The sequence below is a fragment of the Paroedura picta genome, chromosome 12 (assembly GCF_049243985.1).
Source record: "Paroedura picta isolate Pp20150507F chromosome 12, Ppicta_v3.0, whole genome shotgun sequence".
Lineage (NCBI taxonomy): Eukaryota > Metazoa > Chordata > Lepidosauria > Squamata > Gekkonidae > Paroedura > Paroedura picta.
Window position 1 is genome coordinate 3776065 of NC_135380.1, and position 17095 is coordinate 3793159.

Consider the following 17095-nt stretch of genomic DNA (forward strand, 5'->3'; position numbering starts at 1 on the left):
TGGGAGAAAGAAGGAAGGGACTTCAACAGAGAACAAAGCCATAGAGGACAACCGGGTACAAAGTCCAGAAACCATTTTCTCCAGGGAAACCAGTCACTATTTCTGGAGGCCAAGAGTGGTTCCAGGAGACCTCCAGCCACCACCAGGAGGTTGGCAAGCTCATGAATAGGGGTTGTGTGAAGCAGACATTGCTCTCCTGCCTTTCCCTAGGAATGAGCACATGTTTTCCATTTCTTTTTATAGCTATTTATGTTTCTTGTCAATGGTATTGATTCTTCACATTTTGCGATTGTTTTTCTAGATTTATTTGGCCTGGTTGTAAATTGATGTGATATGGTTTTACACTCAATTGATACAGAATTTATCTGTATGGCATGTACTATTTACGCCTATAATGTCATACAGAATGCTAATTTATTGACATACAAATCAAGCTGGGGAAATGCCAAAGTTTTACAAGAAAACAAATTGGCAAAACGGGATATGATAGGCCGATAAAGAATCACAGATTCAATTTTTCAGAAGGGGGAAGCAACACAGAAACAGGGTCTCAAGAGACCAAACAACAGGGCTGAGAAATTCAAAACCTCCCCCTACCCTCTCCTTTTCTGCCTTGAATCTTTAAGGAAAGAAACTACCTTTTTTTGGCTTCAACTCACAGTTTACTTATGGCGATCCCATCAGCCAGACGTGTTTCGTGGTGGTTGGCCAACGCCTGCCTCTCGGCCTCCTTGGTGGTCCCCCATCCAGACACTACCCAGGGCTGACCCTGCTTAGCTTCCCAAGAGCTGATAAGATCGGGTAAGCCTGGGCCACCCAGGTCAGGTTAATCCATATCCGTCAATAACTACGGGGAGAGAAAGTCGAGGGGAGGGACTCTGGAAGTCCAGGAAGAAGTGCAGAAGGTTAGCTGATGGGGATTCCTTGGGGAGGACAAGACTGTGGTTTTAAAATCCTGCGCTCTGAAATGGGTTCTCCTTCTCCAGCCCCCTTCACAGCATGCTCTGTCTTGCCACTCAGCTTAGCTGAGGGTTACCAACTCCAGGCCAGGAATTTCCTGGAGATGTGAGTGTCCTGCATAGTTCAGGGGGTTGGACTAGATGACCCAGGAGGTGCCTTCCAAAATCATATTCTATGATTTTTTTTTGGGGTGGGGGTGGGGTTGTGGCAGGGGAAGGACCTCAGATGGATGTAACATCATAACGTCTTACTCTTCAAAGTAGGCATTTTCTCCAGGTGAACTGATCACTGAACAACAGTTGTAATTCCAGGTCCCACCTGGAAATTGGCAACCCAGCTAAACCTGGGACCAGTAAACACCCCTTTGGGACCTAGATCTGAATGCAGACACATTCTCGCATTGGAGGAAGAGGAGAAGAGCTGGCCTATTTTTCATTACTCAAAGGAGTCCCAAAGCAGCGCACAAACACCTTCCCCTTCTTCTCCCCACAACAGACACCCTGTGAGGCAGGTGGGGCTGAAAGAGCTCTGAGGGAACTGTGACTGGCCCAGGATCACCCAGCTGGGGGCATGGGGAGGAGGAGTCAGGAATCGAACCTGGTTCTCGAAATTAGAGGCCGCTACTCTCAAGCTGGCTCTCACTATATTGGAAGATCCCTGGCATGGATGAGCCACCAAAGGTTTGTTGGATATTGCAGCTCTGCATGCAAGAGGATTCTGGGGGGAGGAGGAGGGTCGGGGATCCTGCCCAAAGCTTCCGAGCGTCCAAGGCAATGGATTTTTTCTTACATTTAATCCAATACGATTCCAGCCAAAAACACTGCTAGGAGCATGTTCCCTGCGACCTCTGAAGGAGACCCAAGAGGTCTGTCTGCCTTGAGGAAGTGAGGCCCTGGCAGAAATGTTGAGGTCAGCGATAATTGGGCACCCACCATAGAATCATAGAATCATAGAGTTGGAAGGGGCCACACAGGCCATCTAGTCCAACCCCCTGCTCAACGCAGGATCAGCCCAAAGCATCCTAAAGCATCCAAGAAAAGTGTGCATCCAACCTTTGCTTGAAGACTGCCAGTGACCGCCATGCTGTGCCACAGAACACCCACCAATACGCCCATAATGGGACCCCGTAAGCTTCCTGACTGCCATGTATTAATCACGCAATGAAACGTTTATTGCTGCATGCAGCCCCCAACACTGGCAAACATTAAGTTAATCGGACAGCCGTGCAACTCCACGGAGCTCCCACTCAGTCCATTCATTCATTCCTGTTTCGTTAGCATGCTGACCCCCCCCCCCCCCCCCCCGAGAACAAGAAGAAGATGCCAGATCGGTTTGGAGCAGAACGGGGATCCTTGTTTGAGGTGCTCCGTCTCAGCTGTCCAACCTCAGCTCCGCCTTAAGCCCCAAGGCAGCTGCTGAGATTAGCGTCTTGGAACAATCCCTGGAAGGCTCTCTTTTGCCCACCCTGCCCAGCTGGGAACAGCTGGATGGAGCTCCGCTTCCCACCACCAGCTTCTCCCATGGCATCTGATCCGGGCGTGCTCTCAGACTGGGGTGCAGCAGGAGCTATTGCTACCCAGGGAGGGGGAGAGGCTCTCGTCAAAATAAAAGCCCGCTCCTCCCCGGTGGTTAAGGCTGTCAACCTCTTCTTCTTCTGCCTCTCATCCTTCTCCTCCTCCCCAGGTTTCATGCCCAAATCTCCAGGAATTTGTTGCTGGTATTAACACAGGGGAATATGTTTAGAGACGTCGCTTGGTGAGTCCCTGTAGGACTGTCCCACTTCCGAACCAAAGAGCAGGCAGAGCTCAGGGGAAGAGCACGTCAGTCGGATGGAGCGGAAGCCAGGCCAGATCTCTGGGTCCCCCTTGTCACAGGAGCACATGCAGCAAAGGTTAGGAAAGACCGTCCTCTGCCTAAGAGGCCAGAGAGCTGCTGCCACTGGGTGGGGGTGGCCCTCAAATGAGATGGACCACTGGCTGGTGTCTTCTGTGTGTCTCAGTCGATGCGATGGTGCTGTAGTAATCCTTGCCACCTGACTTAATGTAGGGATGCCAGCTCCTGGATGGGAGATTCCTGGAGGTTCGGGGGATGGATCCTGATGAGCATGGGGTTTGGGAATGACAGGAACCTCAGTGGGGTGTCATGTCACAGAGTCCTCCTTCCAAACAGTCATTTTCTCCAGAGGAGCACATAGAATCCTAAAGTGGGAAAGGACCATACAGACCCTCTGGCCCAACTCCCTTCTCAATGCAAAATCAGCTTCAAGCATCCAGGTTAAGTCTCTGTCCAGCTGCAGCTTGAAGACAGCCAGTGAGGGGGAGCTCCCCACCTCCTCAGGCAGCCTATTCCACTGCTGAACTGACTCCTAGAATCTGGGAGTGGGAGTGGCCCATAAAGGCCATCTAGTCCACCCCCCACTCAATGCAGGATCAGCCTCAAATCCAGGATAAGGATTTGTCCAGCCGCTGCTGGAAGACTGTCAGTGAGGGGGAGCTCTTTAGATAGGAGGTACTCTGACGTTGAACATTCCCCTGATATCTAGCCGGCACCATTCTACACGTAGTTTTAACCCATTACTGCAGGCCCTCTCCTCCGCCACCAACAGGAATCGCCGCTCCCTGCCCTCCTCCAAGTGACAACCATTCCAATACTGATCTCTATAGTCAGGTGATCAGTTCTAATTTCTGTTCTCCAGGCCCCAGCTGGGGGTTGGCAACACCCCCAAAGCAGCAGTATGACAGCTAGGGAGAGAAATGTGATTGGACAGGACGGGAGGAGGGCAAGGTCCAGGCCAGGCAATTCAATATTTGTGAACAGAAGGGGGCCCGATGCAGGGCCTGAAGCAGGAAGCCCAAGGAACCTGAATGATGGTTATCTCCAGCTTCCAGCAGCTTCTCAGCATGACCCAAAAAGCATATCCAAGGGAAGGTTCTGAGAAACTTAAATGAGTCCATACAATACAGATGTAAACCCCTGGCAACCCAAAACACCCACCCTGCCCCACCCTGACCCTGCCCAAAGGGGTTGCGGACTGGCCCAGGCTCTCAGCACCAGGAGACCACTGTGCAGTTGGCCATGCTCAGACCCAATTAAGTTTGTTCAGGTCGTGTTCTGGCACACCCCAAATAGCCTCCTCCATTGATGGGCCTCAACGGGAAAACTCTGTTCTAGCCCCTGAAAGAGATGGTGCCATTCCCCTGTCAAAACCCCCAAACTTGTGAGGTCAAAACCAGCTGGAGTGTCTCTATGACGGGTGATCCGTCCCCAATGACAGGTGTGAAGCTGGCAATTTTCTTTGCAAAAACCAGCCGATAAACTGACTGGTCTCCATCAGGGAGATGAAGAGACGCAAAGATAAGGGGAAATATAAGAAGGATGGGCAGCTGGAGTCGATCACTCACCCAAGTCTGTCAGGGACCAGCCAGAGAAGAGAAGTGAAGGAAGGATTAACCCTGCACTGCCTGGTCTGTCCCGACAAGGCAGGTCCTTAAAATCAGGTGGGGAAGGGACGGGTGGCAGACCCAAGCTCCGTTCACAATGAGATCACTCCCATTTAGAAGTTGGAAGCCAATTCGCTTTTAGGTGGAGATGCCGGGGATTGAACCTGGGACCTTGTGCATGCCAAGCAGAGACTCTCCCGCTGGGCCACGACCCTTGCCTTCCACCACTTTCATTACATGGGAGATTTTCACTGGAATTCTGCAGGGGGCAGGTGAAAAATGAGGCCGAACTCTGTCTCTGAACACACATAAAGACAAGAAGCTGGCTTCTGCTGATTCTACATCGGTCCATGAGGTCTGTTGCCTGCTCAGAGGTAGTCAAACTGCGGCCCTCCAGATGTCCATGGACTACAATTCCCAAGAGCCCCTGCAGCATTCGCTGGCAGGGGCTCTTGGGAATTGTAGTCCATGGACATCTGGAGGGCTGCAGTTTGACTACCCCTGCTCTAGATTCTCAGGCAGAGAAAGGTCTTAAACATCACCTCCTGCCTGATCCTTTCAACTGGAGATTTGCTGAATAAGTCATGCAAATGAGCTCGGGAAACATAATTTATACAGGTCACGGCATCCTTTCTCCCTCTCCTTGACACGGAATCTGGATTCGCAGTCTTGCTTCTCAACTGCACCTGAATATATTTACAGAATTGTTTTTCATACAATGTTAAACGTAAATCGATGGAATGGTTTTATCGGCTATTGTTTCTGCGATGCGACGCAAGCCGCCCCAAGAGGGCTGGATCCAGAGGGGTGGGCTATGAATAGAATATAAAAATAAATGAATGAATGAACCTGGTCTCAGAATGGTGTTTCTCTGTCTCTGTGTCACAGAGAGCACGAACCCAGACTCCGCGCCCCTCATTAGACACAAGAACTGGAGCAGCTGCCTTGGGATGATCTTGTGTTTCCCCTCCCTGCTGTTTCAGCATCAAATAGACTTTTGCTTCCCCTGTGTGAAAACCCAAATAATAATATATATCAGGCTGTTCAGCCAGCTGCCATTGACCTCTGCAAATGAGCGTTATACACTATACACTACCTACTTTATACACAATTGCCGTTTTAATTGTAAAAAAGCCATTTCTTCAATGGCGGCTTGGCAGGCACCCTTTGGGCCTCCTGCGTTAGAGGAAGGTGCCCTGCCCCAGGGAAAGGCATCACCGCTGGAGGTACAGATCTGCAGGATCCAACCCAGTACAAACAGCTCTATAAAAGAGCAGTGTGACACGGAAGTTTTTTTTTTTTTTTTGGTATTAAAGGTAAAGGTAAAGGTGTCCCCTGTGCAAACACCGGGTCATGTCTGACCCTTGGGGTGACGCCCTCTAGCGTTTTCATGGCAGACTCAATACGGGGTGGTTTGCCAGTGCCTTCCCCAGTCATTACCGTTTACCCCCCAGCAAGCTGAGTACTCATTTGACCGACCTCGGAAGGATGGAAGGCTGAGTCAACCTTGAGCCGGCTGCTGGGATAGAACTCCCAGCCTCATGGGCAAAGCTTTCAGACAGCTGCCTTAACACTCTGCGCCACAAGAGGCTCTTCTCTTTTTGGTATTAGGGTAGTGCTAAAAACATAATCCCTCCACCACCAGTCTAAAGCAACCAAGTCTCTTCGACCTCAATATAGTTTCCAAGGGCAGCTGTGTCGGGAGGGTGACCAACCTCTGGGTGGCCCCTGGAGATCCCCTGCTATTTACAATTGATCTCCAGGTGACCAAGATCCGTTCCCCTGGAGAAAGTGGCTGCATGATGCTGGCAGGGGCTCGTGGGAATTGTAGTCCATGGATTTGTAGTCCAGCTCTTCCCTGGATTTCCCTGGAATTACAGCTCATCTCCAGATTACAGAGATCCCCTGTGATGGGAAGAAATGGATGCTTTGGAAGGGGGATTCTAGGACACTGTGAGGATTCTATGGTCCTGGTCCTCCCCAGGCTCCATCCCGAATATCCAGAAGCTTCCAAACCTGGATTTGGCTCCCCCACCAGTGGCCTGGGGGCCTTCGAGGGTCCTTAGCAGGATATGGGGCCACGGAGCCTACTCTCCTAAGCAGCCCTTTTCTCTTCTCCGTCATTTGAAGAACAGTTGTGATTTGGGGCAATTTCCAGGCCCCACCTGGAGGCTGGCAACCCTGCATTCTCCTTGAGGCCAGGGGAAATTCGCTGTTGCTTCCTCAAGCTTTCTAGAAGTTGCTGGCCTGACCTGGGATGGAGTCTGTGCCAGGCCAGATCACTGCCCCACTTCTTGGAGCTCCCCGGCTCCTGCGTAGCGAAATCCCCCATTGTAAAGGAACCCTCCAGGCAAAGAAACCCCCGGCCTCTTACAGCTGCTTCTGGCCTGTTAGTTATTATCTATGACTGCCGTCAAGCGTGTCCAAAAAAGTCTCCTGCCGGGTGCCATGCTGCGGGAGGGACACGGTCATCGGAGGAGCGGCAGCGGCAGCCTTGGAAAGGACTCTGCAGTCCTGGGGGGGGGGGGGATTTACGGCCAGCAGCTGTTCTTCTTTCGTTCCGGGGAAACTGGGGCTTGGAGGAGGGTGTGCGTCCCAGGCTCCCCGCCTTTCCAGCAGGACAGGGGCTGTGTGATGGTTTTGTCCATCCTATATACTCTCCTTGTTCAGCAAAGTCCAGTCTGTTGACAATCCCTGGCCCCAGTCTCTAGCACTGCTACAGTTTTTTCGACTCTGGATCTAGCCTGGGGGACTGAGCTGTGGGCAGAAATTCAGGCTCTCACGGAACCTCCAAAGTTCAGAAGGATCTGTCACAGGGTGTCCATCATGGGGAGAGGAAGGGAAAAGTGTTTGTAACCCACTTTGGGACTGATTTGGGTACAGCTCTTCTTCTTCTTCTTCTTCTTCTTCTTCTTCTTCTTCTTCTTCTTCTTCTTCTTCTTCTGTGGATTGAATTTATCTCTTATCACTGCAGAATGAAAAAAGGAAATAGCACATCCAAGAGTCTGGGCTTCTGGGTCATGTCTACCAACCTCCTGGGTGCAGACACCCATACAGACAGGCCTCAGGGACTACCACCACCCCAGCATCACATGGATGTTGGCCTAATGGGTAGTCAGGTCTCTGAAATGTTGGCCTTTCCTCCCTTGTTTTGGGGTTAATTCCCCCCTGCTGGCCAACTAATCGGTAACAGAAAGGTGGAGGTCCGGCAGAGATAACCCAACAGAGATAACCAAACTGTCTCCTTATGCACCCAAAGAGGGAAATGCGGGTGGATCATCAGAGGCAAGGAAAGTAACGGAGGATGACTACTCCAGAGCAAAACCCAGGTGGTGGGGGCCAGGTTTGGCGACTGAATTGCAGATACAGGCCGGGAAGGAAGGTCCCTGCAGTTCAGCCAGAACCAGTGGTGGGAAAGAGTGAGACAAGTTAGACCCCCCCCTCCCAGTTCCCACCAAGCTCCCACCCAATTCTCCAACTTGTACATATTTATGATTTAGGTTACGTGCCATGCAGTAGGGAGATGGTTTTGAGGTTCCCCAAGGGGAAAGATAACTGCTATTTCCATTTTCTTGTTTTAAAATTCTTTATTTATAAAAAAAGTACATTTCTCTCCACAGTTGGACCAGTATGTCTTTCTTCCCCCTCCCCCGCCCCATTTTATACAAGTGAAAGCAGGAGAAGCAATCACTTCCTCCCAATGGAAAAAACAAAACAAAACCCCGATTCACCCCCCCCGCCCCCCCAAAAAAACAAAAGTTATTACAAAGAATGCAAACTGACAAAAAAATTAAACGGAAATAAACAAAAACAAACAAAAAAATCATAAAAGCATTTTAATCCGTGACATTATTCATAATATTCCTCTCTCTCTCTCTCTCTCTTTTTTCTTTTACAAAAAGCACTTACAACACAGATTACAAAAAAGTAGATTTTTTGAATTTTCTGTTTTATTAATCTTATGCCACAATGATAATTACAGCTAGGATGGGGTGGGGGGGGAGGAGGAGGAGGAGGAGGAGGAGGAGGAGATAGGGATACAGTCACAGGAGTGGAGGAAACACTTTGGCAAAATAATGAGGGGGGGAAAAGAAAGAAAAAGAAAAATAATCCAGGTGGTTGTCCGGTGTGCAACTCCCCTCTACGGATATCTGTTTACACCCGTCAAGAAGCTTGCCCTAGATAGCCAAGGCCTATACATTCGCTTCCAAGAGAAGAGCTCATGGAATGTTCCAGAAAAAGAGAAGGACAACCCCCCCCCCCCCCCAAATTTAGCACCACAAAACAGGATGACACCCTTGTACTTTTGGTTAATCCACCCAGAAGAAGTAATTCCCCAGAGAGGCAGGGACCAGGAGGGTGTGGGGGGGGGGGGTGGTTGGAGCAGGCATCTCCAGCCACAGCCGATGCTTCGGCTCAGCCACACAATTGGGAGAAGGGAGGCGAAGGTGTGGTAGCCCTGCATCTCTCTGGCCACTGCCATTGTGGGAGACAAACCGGCATCCCCTCTGGGCCAGGCTGACTGTGTCCAAGAAGAATGCAGTGGGTGTACCTGGAGTTGGGCACACTGTGCTACTGGGTGTGCTCAGAAGACAGAGCCCCTTCGGATATGGAGAGGGAGAGGCCTGTGCAACATCAGCTCCTGCAACTGGCAGCCTGTATAAAGTCTCTGGAAAGGCTGGGCCAGGTGTGAATACTAGGAGCCCGCCTCTCCTGCCTTGGCCTGGTCACCCGAGCAAAAACATAATTCTGTTTGGTGTGCTTCTGCACCCAGCTGAAGCACTTGTTCTCAAGAAGCCCCAGCAGGAAGGTTTGGATTCGGAGGTGGCATCCCACAACCGCATCCCGGCCCTTGCAGCTGCAGTCAACGAGGACTATCTGGACTCGCCGTCTTCCCCATGCTAGAATCTGCAGGGGACCTAGTCTAGTGCCTTCCCTGCGGGGTTTAGTGAATAATCTTCCACTAATCCGAATCTGGTGTCTCTTTCCAACAGGTTGAAAAATCCCTCCCCCACAAGTTTGGTGCTCTACAGCAGGGGTAGTCAAACTGCGACCCTCCAGATGTCCATGGACCACAATTCCCAGAAGCCCCTGACAGCGAATGCTGGCAGGGGCTTCTGGGAATTGTAGTCCATGGACATCTGGAGGGCCGCAGTTTGACTACCCCTGCTCTACAGGAACAATGGGTGAGTTCCCTGCTTTAAGCACCTCTACGTGGTTCTTTGATTCCCCACCCCCCACCCCCGTGAGCTCTCGGGCGTTTGCAACGGACCCCTCTCCAAAAGCTGATTTTGCTTTCCTCAAGGAAGTCCCTGAACTTCTTCTTCGACTCTTGGTTGAATAAAAACAAATGACTGTACAAGGAGGAGAGGGAAGGAAATCAGTTCGGTAATGCAATCGGGGAAATAAGATCGCGGCGGTAAATTGCGGTAAATTCCCAGATGTAAACCTCATCTGGAAAATACCGGCTGTGTTTGGATTCGTCCTGATTCAGCTTGGCTTCCAGCATCAGATTTTTTCTATTTGTCCCATGCCCAGGTATGGGGAATAGGGAGGAAAAGCTACCTAACACCTCTAATCTTGGGGGTTCGGATTATGTATCAAGTAGGATCGCCTTTCCTGTCTTCTTATCGGGGGTTGAGGCAGCTAAGCGAAGAAGGACATGTAGATGGTGGGTCTACCACTGGTTGTTTACCAGAACTGTTCAACAGAGCCTCCATGGCATGTGGCAGTATACCTCTAAATATACAAGCCTGGAGTGGGGGGAGTAAAGGAGAGGGTTGGGTCTTCCCTGCCGTATTCTGCTTTCTAGCAACCCCATTGGAAATAAGATGTTGGACAACACGGATCCTTGGTCCAGCCTGTTCTTGGCCATCCTATAGTTTCTCAGCAAACACAGCAGTAGCTGGCAATCCAGCCCCTAAGAGCTGAAGACAGGGTTTTTTCAAGGAAGGTAAAGATGGCCCAATAGAAACCCCGCAGCTTGAGATGTATGCAATCATCTTTTGTTATCTCTGGTCAAAAAGCTTTGTCAGGTTTCTGAAGGAAGGCGAAGCCTTGCTAAGCTGTTTGATCAGAAACAAAAATACAGCAAGAGGCTCACGCCTAGACTGGCGATGGTGCTTTTACTGTCGCATCCACAACTCTGCAACAAGTGGAAGCACATCTGTAGCCAGTTATGACGCCTACTTAAGAACAAGTTACTGTGACCACAAGCCAACAGTCACCCCATCTCAGGAAGGCTTCAGCAACCTGAGGTCTGGAGCCCAGATTGGGCTAGGGGTGTGCATTTTTTTTCAACCAGTATTTTTCTGTTCCCGATGGTATGGTATTTGGATCTGGGATTTTTTGGAAATTCTCAAATTTTGGGGGTCCCAAAGACTTAGAATCATAGAATCCTAGAATCATAGAGTTGGAAGGGGCCATACAGGCCATCTAGTCCAACCCCCTGCTCAACGCAGGATTAGCCCTAAGCATCCTAAAGCATCCAAGAAAAGTGTGTATCCAACCTTTGCTTGAAGACTGCCAGTGAGGGGGAGCTCACCACCTCCTTAGGCAGCCTATTCCACAGCTATTCCACTTGAGCCAAACAATGCTGGTTAAGAACAAAAACAACCAAATCCTGGGGCTAACTTGAATTCTCCTGCAGCCTGGTTTAAACCAGCCGGCCAGAAATGGCAGTGCAGAGCTGGTGGGGAGCTCTTGACTGCCCACTGATCCGGCAGGTCTTGGCTGGCTTCTCTCCGAGTGTTTGTGTGTGTGTGTGTGTGTGTGTGCTCTCCCAGGCGTTTCTGGGGCTGACATCTGCAGTTTCTTTCAAGTTTGTGAGAATTGCATCATCCTGCCCACCCCTTTGCTGTTTTCATTTGGGAAGCCAAAATATATCCCAAAAAATACAGATAAAAATATGGTTCAGGTATATTTTCAGCTCAGGCCGACCCGAATGCACGCTACCAGCAATGGGCACCAGCAAGTTGGCAAACTGTTGGGTGTACAGAAGGAGCAGAAACTTTGATGATGTGATTAGTCCATTGGGGGAAAGGAGAGAAGGGGATTTTTTGACCACCCTCTTTTCTCCTTAGGAAAGGCATTTCTAACCAGCCGGCTCGCTGATGGAAGACCGAAATCGACACCTCTTCACCCCCATCACTTAAACTGGATGGCCCTGAAGTTTCTGAATCTATCTTTAGGCTGATCCTGCATTGGGGGGGGGGGGGGAGAGGGGATTGCATGAGATGGCCTCTCTGGCCCCTTCCAACTCTATGATTCTAAGATGGGAGCGTGAATAGGGACAGCTTGGCAGGTATTTGTGAAAATCTGGTAGAGACAGAGGGGGAGACTCAATGCAGCAGGAAAATGAAGGGGATTGGGAAACACCCAGAGAGACCGACGGATCAGGCCGCACACCCCCAGCATCCTGTGCAATCCTCCTTGTGGGTTGCTAGGTCTACCCCAGGGGTAGTCAAACTGCAGCCCTACAGATGTCTATGGACTATAATTCCCGCTACACACGGCACTCTGGCTCATGGGAATTGTAGTCCATGGACATCTGGAGAGCTGCAGTTTGACTACTCCTGGTCTACCCCATCAACATTCCACCATGTTGAGTTTTTTGTATTGTTCTGTTTTTATGGGGTTTTAATGGGGTTTTTCTTAATGCTGCAGCCCACTGTAGAGAGTGGCAGGTAAGGAATAATAACAATCATTTCTCCCCTTAAAAAACAACAACAACAACAGGCCACTGAGTTCCTGCTGAATTTTTGGCACGTCTGCAGCAGGAGGAAGACGACGAGGCGCTTGCTCCAGCTAAACCCCAGTAGGAATGCTGAAAGAAGCCCAACAAATTTTCCACAACATTGGAGAAATTTCTTGGCGAGGCTTTGGGCGTTTTGAGTCAAGTGATGCGGGGGTAAGCTCAGGTTGAAGGTCTGTAGGAATTTCATGGGAAGGCAGGGGGGGAATCAAATGGGCATTCTTTCTTGGCAGGGCTCTTCTGTACGTTCTGCAAAGCGGTCACACGTTTCCGTGAGGCTACGGGGCACTGAGCCTGGGCCGTGGGAACTCCTGGGGCTGATCTACAAACCACAACAGCAGCCGAGGAAGGGTCTGTTGCATCTGAGCTGTTTGTGGACAAAGAGCCTTGATCTGCATTTATTTATTTCTCTCTCTCTCTCTCTCTCTCTCTTTTGCAGGCATCTTATTTCACACCACAGATTAACTACAAATCGTTTAGCCTTGCTAATTAGGGTCCCGAGAGGGTCTAGCATCCCATTCCGGGCTGCTTAATACATAATGAATTTCTTGCGCAGATCATAAACGCTGTGCAAGAAGGGTCTTTCCTCCCCCACCCCTCCCGATTGGCCAGCTGGGCCCAGAATACAGGTGTGTCTCCCTCAACACTGGTCAGGGCAAAGGGGGACAGCTCCGACTGGTCAAGGTCGATGCAGTCTCCTGCCTGGAATGGGCAATGGGTGGGGCTCCAAAGCCAGCAGAGGAGCGCTCCCCACTACCTTTCAGTGGTGAAAAGGGCCGTGGAGTTGCAGCAGACCTTGGCGGTTTTCAAGGCAAGGGCTGAACAGAGGTAGTTTCCCATTGCCTGCCTCTGCGTAGCAGCCGTGGGCTGCTTAGCTTCTGAGATCTGATGAGATCTGGATAGCAAGGCCGTTCAGGTGGGGGCTGTCACGTTTCAGCCAACTGACGGCAACCCCTCATTGGACCTTAGAGGCAAGAAATGCACGTGTGGCTTGCCATTCCCTGCATCCGTGCAGCAACGCTGCCCTCTGGCCTTCCCGCAATTATGGGGAGTCAGGGGTCCGTCACATGGGGACCTTTTGGAATGTCAGAAGCCAGTTCACATGGAATCTATTGGTCCATTTAGCTCAGGGATTCCCAACCAGGGGAGCGTGGACCCCCAGCAGCTCCAGGAAGCTTTCCCTCCCTGCCTTATGGACTTAACCTCAAGCTAGAGAACCAGCCACAGCCGTTGTTCCCTTCTCTCCCCTCCTGTGCGCGAGTGAGTTCTCTCCTGATTTCTGTGCCTGCATGCAGACTCCCACCTTAATCCGCCTCCTGTCTCTCTTCCCCCAATCCTCCTTGAGTCTGCCTGTTAATGCAGGTGGTGATGTCACTGCCAGGGGCGTGGCAGGAAGGCATGGCCAGCTGGCATCATTTCCTTGGAAAATTATTTCAGGGGCTCCTCCATGGCCAAAAGGTTGAGAAAGGCTAATTTAGCCCAGTACTAAGGCCTGTCCGCAAGGTGCAGTGAACACACGTCTAATCCAGGCAGTGTGCAATGGGTATTTCTTTGCACATGCATCGAGTAATCCTCCAGTTACATTCGACATGTGCATGTGTGATGGAAGCGGCACCTCTGCGCAAGCCCAGTCCCTGGTTCCTTTTGAAAAGTCAATGTGCATCGTCTCTTACACACACATGTATGCAGGGACGGGCAGGTTGCCTTGGTCCTCACCAGAGTGGGCGCACAGGGCTCCCGACTACTTTGGCAGAAGGCCTTTCTGACCCAAGATACTTTTCACAAATGATGCTGTGATCGGAACCTGGGTCCTTGCAGAGGCTACAGCTGGGTTCAGACTGGTAAACACTGCAGTAGAGAGGAAGCAGCAGTGGGCCAGGCCTCTCTTTCCCACAGGGTCTTGGGTGTGACCATCAAAGCCTGCTCCACGCTCCAGGGTCCTTTTAACTGGAGACTGAACTGGAGACCTTTTGCGTGCCAAGCACAGGCTCTTCCACTAAGCCACGGCCCCTCCGGTGCGTAAGGCCGAAAGGAAGCCTTGCTCAGTTTTTGACTCTGCACGGTCAGACTGCCCAAGGAACCTGGACAAACCACGACTGTGCACTGAATTTTGGGGAAAGTTTCCCAAGGCCAGGCTCGGCGGATGTGGGTTCCTACCAAGAATATTTGCTTTGGCTTCAATGGAGAACCCTGGCGTATGCTCCCGGATGCAAGAGAGAAGGCACTCCTACATATAGCTACAGGGAGCCGGACAAAACAGGGTGAGCAGTGAGGTGACCGGTCCCAGAAGCACCAGCGTGTGGCGGAGGGGAAGCCGTGACCGTTCTTCCCTCGGGCAACCTAAAGACCTAGGGCCTGGCTGGCACACACTTGTCCACTGCTCGGCTTTCCCTGCAAATCTGCAAACTGACTCCATTGCAATGGTGGAGTGAGACCTGAACGTCGCATCCTTTGGTGCACAGCTAGCCCATCTGCTGTGTTTGGCAGGGGCTCTCCAGGGGCCAGGGGGAGGGATTCCTCTCATACCCCTTGAGATATTTCAAGGTGGCAATTCTAGGAGCTGTCCCAGGGACTTTCTGCATGAACAGCATGCACCTGACTCCAGAGAGGAGCCCCACACCCCTCCGGTCTTCAAGTAACAAATGCATATGTGCAAAAATGAACCAACCCAGACACCGTCCAGATCCATGGAAATATAACCAGAGCAGCTGGAGGGGGGGAGAGGAGGGCAGGAGGGGGCTCTGGCTCTGTACATATCTGGCCCTGTGGGAAAGAAGCACAGGCTAGCTCATTTCTCTATGAAGGGGGGAGAACAAACGTCAGGAGGAGTGCAAAGGAATTCCGGAATGACCCATAGCATCTGCAGGCATGCTCGTCGTAGTGGGCTTGTCCCCCCTCCCATTTTAAAATATTTGACTTAATTAATTAAAAAAGAAAAGAAATCCACCATAGAACCACAGGAAGAAAATTGCTACATTTGCCCTCCCTGGGTGTCATGCACTGTTCCTCTGACGAGGAAGTCATTTTTAAAAACAAAACAAAAAAAAGAAGCACCAGACAAGGGGATACTTGCTTTCCCCTCAGGACAGGTGCATTGTGGGAAACAGCAAGAGATGCTCAGCGGATGCTTATAGATACAGATATGGAGCACGGGTGAGAGCAGCCAGTCCTTTAGCTCCCTCCGTGCTTTTGTGCTTTCTGACTCCAAAATTCATTGGGGCGCCTTTGAGTCCCCCCCTTCCCCTGCACGACTTTAGAGAACATATAAAATCCAGTGTTTTTTGAAAGGGGGGGGGAGCAAAGGGAGTGGAAACCCAAAGTTTGACACAGAGACACCTTAAGACACAAACAGAAGGTGGGGAGGGGGGAATTTTTACAAGGAGGGCAGTAGTCATTAAAGCAAAGAGTATTAACATCAAAGCCACTGATCAATACAAACAACACTTTAGGGGACAAAAATCCCTCGGACAACTTAAAAGGGGGAAAAAGAACCCTGGAATCCTTCCCCCTCCCCAGGAGAAAAAACCAAGAAGCAAAGCAACCAGCCCCCCCTCACCTGGCCCGTTGCTGGCGGCCTCTGACCCTGCGGCAGGTCTTTTTGAGAAAAAGTCTCTGTCACGCTTGCCCGCGCCGGGCCTTCGTGCGCATGCACGGCTTGGTTGGTCTTTGCAAAAACATGCGGGGCTGCGTGTGGTAGCCCTGCACCTTGGAGGCAACACGCAGCAGGTGGGAGGGGGGCCGGGGGGGGAAATCAACACCAACTCGCTAGACATACCACTCTTTTTTGGAAATAAAAGATCCGTCGTTCTGAGAGACCATGTTCTCGGCTATGTCCAGTTGCTCGGGGTCGTATTGGAAGCCAAGTGTCCTTTCGTCGTAGGCCTCGGGGTGGGCCTTGCCCTCGTCCACCGTGAAGTAAGGCCGCTTGGAATCGTCGTCGTACTTGCTGGGGCCGACCACGAGCTTCCGGTCGCCTCCGTTGCCGTCTTCCTCCTCGTCCTCGTAGCTGTTGCCCCCCAGCGGGCCCGCCTTCTTCTCGTCGTCCGAGTCGTCGGGGTACTGGAGGTTCTGCGCCATGGGCGGGTGATGCTGGGGGATGCCCGCCTTGCTGTAACCGTTGCCGTAGACGTGCTTCTTGGTGCTGTAGTCGCCCTTGAAGGTGTGACGCCGGTGCCGGAGCACCACAAAGACCACCACGGCCACCACCACGACCAACGAGACTCCGCCCACCACGCCCCCAATCACGGCTGTGGGGATGTTCGACTGCGCCACGGATGTGCCAGGTGGAGACGGGGTGTAGGGGAATTCTGGGTAGGAAAAGACAGATGGAAGGGGGAACAAGCATCAATCTGTGAGGAACTGCGACATCATGCTTTAAATTAAAAAAAAAACAAAAATCGGGGGGAGATGAGGAAAGGAAAAAGGGAGGGAAAAGTCAGGGGAGGGAAGGAAAGGTGCCTGCCTGCCTATGGAATGGGTTAGTGCTCGGCTCTATGCACCAGACGTGCCTCACCCCGCTCCTTTCCCAGAGTTCTGCTGCCTTCTGACCAGCACAAGCAGCCAGCGTCATGCATCAGCCCCAAAGTACCAGAACATCCCATTTCTACACTCCTGACCACACCACAGTCTTGCCAAGAGCGTGCCCTCCTTGGAGACATCTCCACACCCCAAGGCCTAATCCTGGAACACATTTTCCCTCCCCCCGCCCCCCAGCCAAATTCTTAAAATTCCCCTGCCCAAACCTCGATGCCGGAGTTTCTCCCGACCTCCTCAGATTCTTGCCCAACATTTGCATTGGACATTGTACAGCATTTCATTGAGAGTTTAGCTCCGCCATGCGCAAAAGTCACTGTGTTGCAACTAAGGCACTCGAATTCTGAGGTGAATTTTCGTACGTGAAACGGTCGTTCCCGTTCTGGATCTGAAATTTCACTGACGTTTT

General features: G+C 51.3%; 1 protein-coding gene across 7 annotated transcripts in view; it reads right to left on the bottom strand.

The window, feature by feature from the left end:
* The window catches only part of NECTIN1 (nectin cell adhesion molecule 1), a 171108-nt gene that overhangs the window by 44992 nt on the left and 109021 nt on the right, over positions 1 to 17095 (bottom strand). The window contains exon 6 of one of the 7 annotated variants that reach the window (XM_077306983.1): positions 8224 to 16460. The exons of the other annotated variants lie outside the window; for them this stretch is intronic. Coding sequence (XP_077163098.1) covers positions 15919 to 16460 — 542 coding nt within the window. The 3' untranslated portion in view covers positions 8224 to 15918. Of the gene's footprint in view, positions 1 to 8223; positions 16461 to 17095 lie in introns of those variants that run through there. 7 annotated transcript variants of the gene reach the window in all.